Source organism: Onychostruthus taczanowskii, unplaced genomic scaffold, assembly GCF_017590055.1.
Source record: "Onychostruthus taczanowskii isolate IOZ18803 unplaced genomic scaffold, ASM1759005v1 scaffold125, whole genome shotgun sequence".
In the NCBI taxonomy this organism is placed as follows: domain Eukaryota; kingdom Metazoa; phylum Chordata; class Aves; order Passeriformes; family Passeridae; genus Onychostruthus; species Onychostruthus taczanowskii.
Genome location: NW_024498407.1, coordinates 1,396,124 through 1,406,943, shown reverse-complemented (window position 1 = coordinate 1,406,943; position 10,820 = coordinate 1,396,124). Strand labels below are relative to the sequence as shown.

The following is a 10,820-nucleotide window of genomic DNA, read 5'->3' as shown; positions in this document are numbered from 1 at the left end:
CCTGAGGCTACACTCCACATTAATTAAAGAACTTAATCTCTCTTTCTTTCTTTCTCTCACTAATATACTCATTTTGAAATTAATATTTCAAATTTATTTTGAAAAAGAAGCTCTGTAAAACACTTTTATGCAATATAGAGTCTACACAGTCCAGCCCTGTGCATGGCAACAGTACAAGTCCAAGCAAAAGGATGGTAAGAGAGGCAAAAGGACAGGAAGAGGGACAAAAGAGTGGTAAGATGCAGTGCATGGTTATTTAGGGATATTGGCATTGCAATAACCTTAGCATAGTGGCAAGGAAATTGCCTTCTCCTCAGGGAAGATGCTTCCCCACCTGGCCTTGATTTTGAAGACCACACAGACATGTTCTATTGGTTGGATCTGATCCCTGTTCTTTTTTTTTTTCTTCTTCTTCCTTTTTGTTTTTTGGATTCTGTATTTTGTATTCAATTAATTAAAAGTTGGAGGAAAAAACCAACAAAAAATGGAAATGTTACACTGGAACTGAAAGCAGAAGATAGCAATATAGATTATGTCATGAAGGGGATAAGCTTTGGCAAACTGAGATCAAGCAAATAATTCCAAGCCAAAAAAGAAAAGTGAGATCTCTTAGCAGCACTCCTGCCTGCTGCACTTCTATGACATTCATCATTATCTTCCTTACCTAGAATAATACAGAAACTGGGAAAAAAGGGACTCATGAGGTTTCTCATGGAGATCTCTTACTTCAGAATATTTCATAATGAAAATGTAGTGAGCTGATATGGAATACCTTTCAAGAAAAATTTGCATTTTTTTTGAATGTTTAAGTGCCCATGTCTCTGTGTTTGCATGCGTGCATATATAATGATAAGCAGTGAAATATGCTTTTTACTATACACAGAAAAGGTATTCTTCTCAAGGACTAATCATCTTGGTGTGTTTTTTTTTTTTCTGACAGAGGGTTGGTTTATTCATTCATTACTTCTATCACATCTGAAAAAAGCAGTACATCTGCAATTCTTCCTACTGATCCCACAATGCAGACACATTCACCCTTTTCCATCATTAGTCAAAGATAATGCCTGTAAGTCAAATTCTGATCTCAGAGTAAATCTGAAGGAATTCATAAAAGAGATTTACAGTGAGAAAGATTGAACAGCACATTTGATCCCAAGGCAGCTTATGGCATTTGTGAATCCAGCCATTGCAGTAGGTGTTTGCATGCTATCTTGACACAATGTTGGAGCACTGAACTAAGCATGGAACTGGCTTAGAGGCTTTAGTTCCACTATTTCATTTTTTTCTCAGACAGCCTTTACAAAATGCTATATAGGACCAAGAAGTTACGTGACTTTCAGCCATATTCCCTTATCAGATTCAGAATGCTTTAAATATTGCTGTAAACTGTGAAATCTCCTTTGGGCTGCTGTTCTTCCTTTGGCACTAATTCCGTGGGAAGCCTGCCACCTGCGTGACACAAAAATAGGAAAGTCAACCTCCTGTCAAATTTTAACACTTTAAAACAGCTTCTAAAAGGGAGAGCATCAGTGAAAGTGAAAATCAAGCAAGAGTGAGACACGACAGAAAAGGAACTTGAAGGGTGGAGCAGGCAGAATTAGTGATACAGAAGACCAGGTAGAAAGACAAATCTCAGACATAAAGACAAGGAGGAAAAGAAAACAGGAAGGAGAACGAAGGAATACATAAAGAGGAGGAGAAAAAACACAACCAGGAAGATGACAAATAGCAGAAAAGGAATGAGGGATCAAGGCACATGATGAAATCAAGGAGCAGATATGAACAGATAGCACTGAGAGTGGGATTTTTTTCTCTCCTATAGCCCCATGGGAGCTTGGCTTGCTAATTGAGGTATCTATGTGTTCACCCCTGTAACCAGCTAGATTTTATGCTGATGTCAGCAAGAAGTGGTAGCAGAGATTTTTTTCTGTTTAAAGGAGCCTCAGCAATACATACCTATTCTTCCTCAGGAAACTGGTTTTGCCCAGATGAATCCCTCCTTGGCAAGGGTGTACCCGACACTGTCTCAATTCACCTTGATGGAAGCAGATAGGGAAAGATTCAGCCCCAAATTTAAATAGGTGATAAGCGCAGCTTTACTCAAGTTGCTTTAACCCTGGAGATCCAAATTCACAGATGCTAGTGAGCCTTGTCTCCCTCTGCTTCCTTTATAGATGGTTCAAACCAAAATCTGGTTTTACCACTTTGAACGATGTGCCCTGGAGGAGCCATTCTTTCACCATTTGTTGGGTTGAAAACTCCCACTGGTTCCTCAAGTCCAGGCAAAAGGTATGAACACCTTTCCAGTGTCTGAAGCAATCATTGACATACCTTCAATTTAGCATTCACAGGCAGTTTTTAGCAAACCTCTTCTGTATGAGGTATGATAGAATTAAGTGTCAGTGTTATTTATTAACAATCTGACCTACCCGAAAGAAATTTTCTTCAGTTTAAAAGACTGCCATGTGTGCCACCAAATCCCAGCAAAAGGACCAGAAATATTTAGTGAATGTTGAGAATGTTCTTTAATTTCTATTGAAACTCTCCTAGTTTGGAGAGTGAATGACAGGTAAGCAGTTACTGAAATAATTACTTGATAATTACCAAGTACCTGAAAGTAAGTGGTTTGATAATTTCATTCCAGTTCACAGAGGAAAATATAAAAACCAAACCATTGTGATCAGATTTTTATTGACCTTACACATGTAGCTACTGCTGCTGTGCTGTAACCTACAAGAGTTCTGTGTACAATCCTCTGGCTTATGAATTTGTAGCCAAATTTGCATAAGCACACAGCCAAATTATGACCCTAGAAAGACTCCTGGACTTAATTACCACCATGTTACTCAAGGTTCATGACAGCATATCCCTGCTTATGTCAGGGCCCCTCTGTGTGAAACCTGAAAGATAGAGTGATGAATCAACTTTCATAAGTGCAATAGTTCCCTAAAAAATATACAATATGTTTACGTCAGACTTGTACATGCAAGGAAGTGAAAACTCTTTTAAAACAGCTTTTAGGCTCTCTGATGTTATGAAGTATTCTAGGTGTGGTCCCTCTCTGTTCTGACCCTTTCTAAAGCAGAATTTCACTCTCCTGCCTCCACACACTAGAAAGAGGAGCATGAGTAGTCAGTGGGCTGCTCCCGAGGCTGAGCAAACATAGGCTGGAGGGGCAGTGCTCCCTGTCATCAATATTATTGTCTTTATTATTATAGAGTCTGCAAGCAGCTTTCACTTTTTACTGTCTCTGATTTTTAATTTTTCCCCACCCCAATATCACATAGAAACCCAGCCACGATTCAGGCCTTATTATACCTAACCTGTCAAAAAAACCCTTGCCAGTCAAATTGCCATTAATTGATTTAATTGCATTAATTTTGTTATATCAGTGTAACCCAAACAAAACAGATGCACTGTGCTGGAATAACATGTGTTTGTTCTAGTACAATTTTATACTTATGTAGTATTCCTTTTCTATGAATAGGGATTAAAATAAGGTTTATCTACAACATAATGATAATCATCTTTATGTAAAGTTTTTTAAGCTCAAGCAGTGACAAAATGATTACTTAATTGCTCAAGATGCTGATAATGCAGCAACTGGCATAGGTTTGATGTGCACAGTGATGGTTCAAGTATTGACTAAATGGCAAGTCTTTGCATAGATTTACACAACACTGGCTTGTTATTAATAACCTTGTATGTGAACACCTTTTTTTGGGAACAACTGTAATTTTCTCTGCAGTAAGAATTTTCACACAATAGGTGCTTAAAAATTGCTACCATCCTCTTTCACATCCTATTTGTTATGAATAATGTTTTGCCTGAGAAGTCACGAATGCCAGAACATTTATACCATACATTGAAATATATAACTTCCACAAAGCTATCAGCATATATAATTTTCAATATCATAATCATACTATGAACATTTCCTTTGTACAAAGCTACAAAAAATGCCAATTTTAAGATAATAAGAGACCAAACACTAGCTACAGTGTGATACTTGATGTAAAAAGATACAATTATATTGCCCATCCCTTCTGTCTCAAATATGTGTTTACTTTAGCTCAGCTGAATTAAAACAGGGCAAATAATTGGTCTGGAACAACTGTACTAGACAAAGTCAAAATTTAAGAGTGTTCAAAATGATGCTTCATTCATCCCTTTTCTTTCCCAGAAACATTTTTAGAAAGACTGCTAATACTGATGCCATCAATTTTGTCATTCAAACTTTCTAGATCATGTGCCATACAAATATTTAGCAAAGACAGTTGAGTTTTCTGGGTTCACATGAATACCACAAAATATCTGAGTATGGAATTCTCGACTTTTTCAGTTTATCAAAGTCCCCCTGAATCTCTTCAGTATCTGACTATTACACACACCTCTTACATGTGCTTTCCAGCATTGCTGCTAAATAATGCCTTCCATCACTGTTTCAGTTGCAGAGATGACATGAGATGGCTTGATGCCATGCCAGTGGTCGCCTCTGGTGTTCTTATTTGAGGATGGAACAAGATGCAAGGAAAATAGTCTTTCTTTCTTTTTCAGGATTATTGAAGAATAAGTTCCACACTTGCACAGACTCATGGCCGCTGTGAGTTGCACCATGACCCACACACCTGAACTTTTGAATGTACCATCCAAATCACATTTCAGCTCCCAAAATAAGGGTTAGTTAGAGCTCAGGGGAAAGAGGCCCAATGCTGCTGGGAAAACATGATAATTTTTAGGCATGGTCATTTGGGTGATGACCTTGAAGCAGAAGGTCTAAAACACAACAGCAAGAAAGATTACTCTTCTGTTAGGCATAACATTTATGGCTTGCAGTTGCATTTCCTCCTCCTGATTAGAAACGGTCCTCTCCAAGAATGGTTCCTGAGGGGTTACAACATATCTCGGCCCTTTGTAACCATCAGTGGAAGTTCTGCTTCCCGCAGTTGGTATGGAGAAAGTAGGCTGTGATAGTGAAAGGTCAAGAGAAAGCAATAGTTTCAAAATAATTACTTTCCAAAAGTGGGGAAATAATGTTTGTTTACACAGTAGAAAGAGTGTGCTGTGGAAAAGAGCACAAGGAGACAGGTTTCTCCACTGCTTCCCGTCAAGAGATTTCTACATAATGTCAGGCTCAAGCACAAGTGGGACACCTCATATAATTCTGTAATTTTAAACATCCACTTCTGGACTACTGGTGCAAAGCACTCTTTATAGTCAATGGAAAGAAATAGTCCCCATAAGTGAAAGAATTGTATTCCTGTTTTAGCATCAGATCAATCACCTTCAGCATGAACTTGTTTTCTCCTGCTGAGAGCTGGGTCTGGGCTCCTAGCTCATGTAGATGTCTAACTAAATGCAAATGAACCCAGGCCAGCTGTCTGTGTGTGGCATGCCTCACCCTCACATGTGCAATCCATACATTTTATTCATAATTTACTGCATGAGAAGCATAAAGAGATAAGGAAGAAAGAAATTTCAATAGAGAAAGAAAGAGAAAAGTGAGACAAATACAGAAAGAGAACCATAAGGTGAGGAAAATGGCAATAGTGGAAGCTGGATGTGAATGCAGAAGGAATTCAGGATAAATGGCCAGACACAAGTAAATCGTACAAGGGTTTCCAATTGCTGACACACAGCATTCCTAGAGAGCGAGAAGAAACCGTGAATTTTGCAAAAGTGTTAGTTCTTTTGTATAAATGCTACATCCCAGTTAACAGGTCTTTAATTGCTTCCCTAATGTGTCGAGTACTTTACCTACGTTTTCCTTCTCTGTCCCAGTATTTCTAGCTGAAATTTGTCTTGACAACTTTGCCTTCAGAATCAGAAAGTTTCTCTGTTGTCCACTTGCTTAATTTTTAAACACGCCTTGTCTTCACACACTTCGGTAAAACTCCCCTTAGGCATATTTTGTTCTCGAAATCCCATCATTTCTTGGCAATGCATCCGTAATAGCTTTGGCCACTGAGATGCTGAGCGGTATAATTTCATTGTCTGATTGACAATAATTCTGCTCTCTACCTGTGTCTAACTGCTGTCTTTGTTATGTTCTTAGGACATGTGCTCTTTGTTCTGTTTGCACAGCATCCTGCAAAATGGCATCCTAGTCTGTGACTGGACTCTGGTGCACTCTGATCACAGAGGTGATAAACACCCGTGTCCTGTCTGAGGTTGCTATGATGCATGGGAACCACGCTGTACTTGCAAGCTTTTAAGTGCAAAAGTAGCACTCTGCACACAGGGACAAGGTAACACCTGGTTTTGTATTGGTACCCATCGCGTTCTTTCTTGGCCTCAGGCCAATGGGATGCTTTAGAGCAAGACTTCTAAGCAGAAGTTTGTATTCAGTTCATTCCCGTTAGTTTCTTACTGTAAATCACGGCCTGGAGCAATTTCTGCGGGAAGAAGCACAAGGCAAAGTAGACGCTAACGCGAGCAACCTTGGCCGATAACAAGGGCGGCTTCAAGGGAAGAGCCTGCAGGCCGGCTGCAGTCACCACGCCGCCGGTCTGCCCGTTCTGCCCAGCACCGCCTCCCCGCCGGGGCCGCCCCCCGGGCCGGCGCCGCCCCCGCTCCGNTGTATTGAAATATGTACTCCTCCTCCTCCTCCTCCCCGGGTCCCCGCTAGAGCCCAGAGACCCCCCGCGCTCCTCCTTATTGACAAACGCACAAAGGGCCGCGCCGGGGCCGGGCCGGGACGCGTCTGGAGCCGGCATGGGAGACAAGAAGAGCCCTACCAGGTAGGGGCAGCGGCGGCCCTTTCTCGTTCCCCCGGGCCCTCCGGGAGCGCGGGGACGGCGGCGGTGGCGGCGGGGGCTCCCCGGGGGCGGCGGGCGCGTCGCGGCCGGTGCTGCCCCTGGCGCGCGTGTGTCTCCGCAGGCCGAAGCGGCAGCCGAAACCCTCCTCGGACGAGGGGTACTGGGACTGCAGCGTCTGCACCTTCCGCAACAGCGCTGAGGCCTTCAAGTGCTTGATGTGCGACGTGAGGAAGGGCACCTCCACACGGTGGGTCGCCGGCGGAGGGGGAGCGGGGGCGGCGGGGGAGCGGCCGTCCGGCCGTGACAGGAATTGGGCCCGGGGGAGCCGCGGTGCATCCCCAGGGTGTGAGGGAGGGCGGCCGGGACAGGAATCGGCTCTCGTTTATCAGGGGAGGGGGCGGGAGCACACAGCCTCCCCCGGCCCGGGGCTCCTCGGTGAACCTGACCCAGCGCTGCGTCGGCGTGTGTAGAAACGGAAAGAATAAATATCAGGAAGGGCATAATTGCCTGCACAGGGTAACCCTGGAGAGATTGTGCACGAAAAAGAACTGTCCCCTAGGGTGTGCCTGCTGAGACACTCATCCTTTTAATTTTTTTTTAAATTAATTTTCTATGAGTTTAACTTTGCCTCATACATAACCCCTTTGTTTGATTGTTATTTGTAGTATTAGCATTATTTTGATTCTCTTTTTATCACAGAGCATCACCATGCAGGTTTCCGAGCGCTATAGGGGGTGGATTATAACCCTTCAGCGTTTAGGGAGAAATTGTTAGCTGAAATGTGCTTTATGGAATTGTCTCCCTGTGTAACCGTGACTTGCCAGGAGGACCTTTTCTCTATACACCAGTCACAAAGCTTGCGGTGGATTAACTGGTTCCTGTGCCTGCTGGTGGCCTGAACATGTGTGCTTGGGGAATGGAGGCTTTTTACAAACGAACTTGAGTGCACTTGTAGCCGTGCGTGCTAATGGCAGAGAACGTTGCTCGGGAACCCTTTCTTACCTAACTATCTGTGGGTTAATCCCATCAGCAAGAGAAGTTTAAATGGCAATCAAGTTGCAATCCTATCAAAAGCCGCAATTACATTGTAGATATTGGTCAAAGCAGTGCTGAGTAGGACTTGCAATAAATGTTACATGTTTGAAATTGTAAGTGCAAGGTTGGTTTCAATTACTTGACAAAAATGATTATTCTTTATTTCTGGAGCTGGTTTCCCTGACTTCTGAAAACCAGAATAAATATTGGAAGGACTTATCATAACTTCAGTTGTGAATATTAGTTGCATGTTTTGGTTTGTTTGGTGTTTTTTTTTTTTTGTTTTTTTTTTTTTAACAAAGGAAATCAGTAAGGTAAATGTGACAAGATGGAATTGCATCTGTCACATATATGATGGTTTCCAGTTATAACAATGGCATTATATTTATATCACAGAGAGATGTCTACAGATCGGTATTGTTCAGCAAAATAAGACTGATTAATTAATTCAAAGTCTTTAAAAACATAATGAAAAAAGCCTCTTTAACATCCAGGCAGTTTGATAAGTCAGTTCAAAATTATGTCTTATTGCTTTGGAAACTCAGCTGGATAAAAGCATTGAAACTGAACAAACAAACAAAAAATGGAGCTCCTGAGAAACCAATATTTTCATTGTCTTCTAGTTTCCCTACTTGAATATTTCATCTTTTAAATAATTTTGCAACAAAATGTCTTTTTTATTTCTTTGGTTTCCACTTTCTCCCTGACAATGACCTGGTATGCAAACTGTAGTTGATAGGTTGATTTTTTTTTCTCTATTTAAACTCTGTAACAATGTGTCCCTGAGTAGGTTTATGGGACTCTTTTTCTCCCCAAGGTTTAGATGGGTTGCATCTTCATATGACTGCAAAATCCAGGTTTTTCACATGGTATGAGGTAGATAGAAGTTGAAGTTTTAGGCCAGGCAGCTGTTGTCTCCAGTTCTGATATATGATTTGAGCCAGTAAGTAGATCTTTGTATCCATGAAGAGAATCATTAGGGTGCCAAAGAAGCACAAAAGGCCAGCTGGGTGGTTGGGGTTTTTTTGTGGGTTTTTTTTTGGTGGGCTTTTTTTTCTTTTTTCCTATGGACTTGGAGTCCAAGTGACCAAATTATTACCTTGGTAAAGCATTTGTTGGTGTTGCCTATAGGACAAAATGGTTTTCATCAACATGGGGCAGGATAACAATACTACCATGTTTTGATGGCACTGAGAATACATTATTTATTTATTTTAGTCTTCCATTTTGAAGCTTGATGTTAGATTAAGGTGATGCATCAGCGTGGTTGTTGCTGTGCAATCATTCTTACTTAGAAGTCTGTGGGTTTTTTTACTGATTAAAGCTTTGTCTATAAGACATTGTAAAGTGCTATTTTTTTTTTTTTTAAATTCAGAGCAATCTCTTTCTTTGTATTGAAATATGTAATACCTGATTCTGCATGTTAAACTTCATTAAATGTGACCAGATTTGCAGGTGGAAAAACAGGCAATTGTATTGAAGCTACAATTTTTTTTTAATACTTATTGTGCACATTTACCTTTACAGAAATATTTTCAGGTATGAGTAGGGTTTGTGGACATGTTCACTGTTGAATTATTTCTCCTCTCTGAAAGAGTTATTTTTCATGCCAGAGGCTAGAAGTGGGTTATATCCTTTAGTAATTGATAGAATTGTTAAGATTAGTGCAAATTTTTACAATTTCCTTATTATATTTTATTTCTAGACTGAATTTTCAAAGCAGATTAGATCATAGAGTTAAATTTACTTTTTGTCTATGGCAGTATTGCATTGAAAGGTTAAACTGGGCTCTCCTTGGAGGGGGATGTCCCAAGGGAAATCCTGGATGCTGCAGGAAATGGTGTAACTGATTCCCACCTGGTACTAAAGCAGTGCCCCAGCATGGTGCCAGTTAGGTGTGCCACAAGTCAGATGTAAAACTAAGATTCTATCTGCCAGATGGATATCCCTCTGCCTTTTACTCTACAACTATTGCCAGACATTAGTTTGGTAATGTCACTGAGAATCTAAACTCTCCATGTACATATGGCTTTAGTATTTACTTTCTAACCCAAGTTGTTCTGTTTTATTGCTTGGGTACTGAGAAATTACTATGTTCCTTTTGATAGGAGACTACATTGAGTATAGTAATTTTCTACATGTGACCTTTAAGACATTTTGAAATCTTTCTAGATGAAAGATGTTATATAAATGTAAGGAACATAGGCCTGTAATAAGTACTCCTTTCTTGAACAAATCTCCTGCTGAAGTTCATTAGAAGCACAAGTAAGGAATACTGAATAGAACCCTAATGTACTGTACTACAGAGGGATCTAGTAGTGACTTCTATATTTAGATTGCCTAATAGTTTCCATTATAAAGAAATTGTATGACCTTTTTGAGAAGGTTTGTTGTTTGCAAAAGCCATTATAGTTTGACAAGATGAAAAGTCTTTAGGCTAAATAAGTGGTCTGATTGCCTTGCCCCATGAAATTGTTTAAGTTTTGCTGAGACTAAATAATTTGAAAATCTTCATTCTCCCTCTGTCACTCATGCTGTACAGAAAAATCTGTGCTAGAGCACTAAAAAAGCACGGACTGGAACTGTGTAAAAGCAACAGAGGCGATGATGGTATGCTGAAAACACAGAATTATATGCCTCCTGGGGAGGTTATAATGGGGTTGCTGAATTTGGGTTGGCTCTCACAATTACTGCTTTGTCAAAAGACAGTTGCCTCCACTGGCAAACTACCATTTCTTCTTCTGTTCTTCATAGCACTCTCTGAATCAGGAGTGTACCAACACTGGTTGACCTCCAAGAATTGGGCTGGATCCTTGGACAGACCTTATAGCAGCAAGTATTTGCTACCAGTTTGTTTGTCCTTCAATAGATGTTTGGATTTTGCTTTCCTTGCCAGATGACACCATTAGTCACTGTAATTTAGATGTGTTGTAAAGATGAAGATTAAGAGTTTGTGTTGCTGGGAAGAAGTACACAAGAGGATTGGCATTCCCTCTAAAGGAGTGCATGTTTCCTACTCTCTGCTGC

The 10,820-nt window shown here is 40.7% G+C and overlaps 1 protein-coding gene across 1 annotated transcript in view; it reads left to right on the top strand.

Moving 5' to 3' along the window:
- Positions 1-6,600: 6,600 nt before the first annotated feature.
- YAF2 (YY1 associated factor 2) overlaps positions 6,601-10,820 on the top strand; it is a 31,869-nt gene continuing 27,649 nt past the window's right edge. Inside the window, exons 1-2 of the mRNA XM_041396050.1 lie at positions 6,601-6,740; positions 6,880-7,005. Of these exons, the coding sequence (XP_041251984.1) occupies positions 6,715-6,740; positions 6,880-7,005 (152 nt within the window). The 5' untranslated portion in view covers positions 6,601-6,714. The remainder of the gene's footprint in view (positions 6,741-6,879; positions 7,006-10,820) is intronic.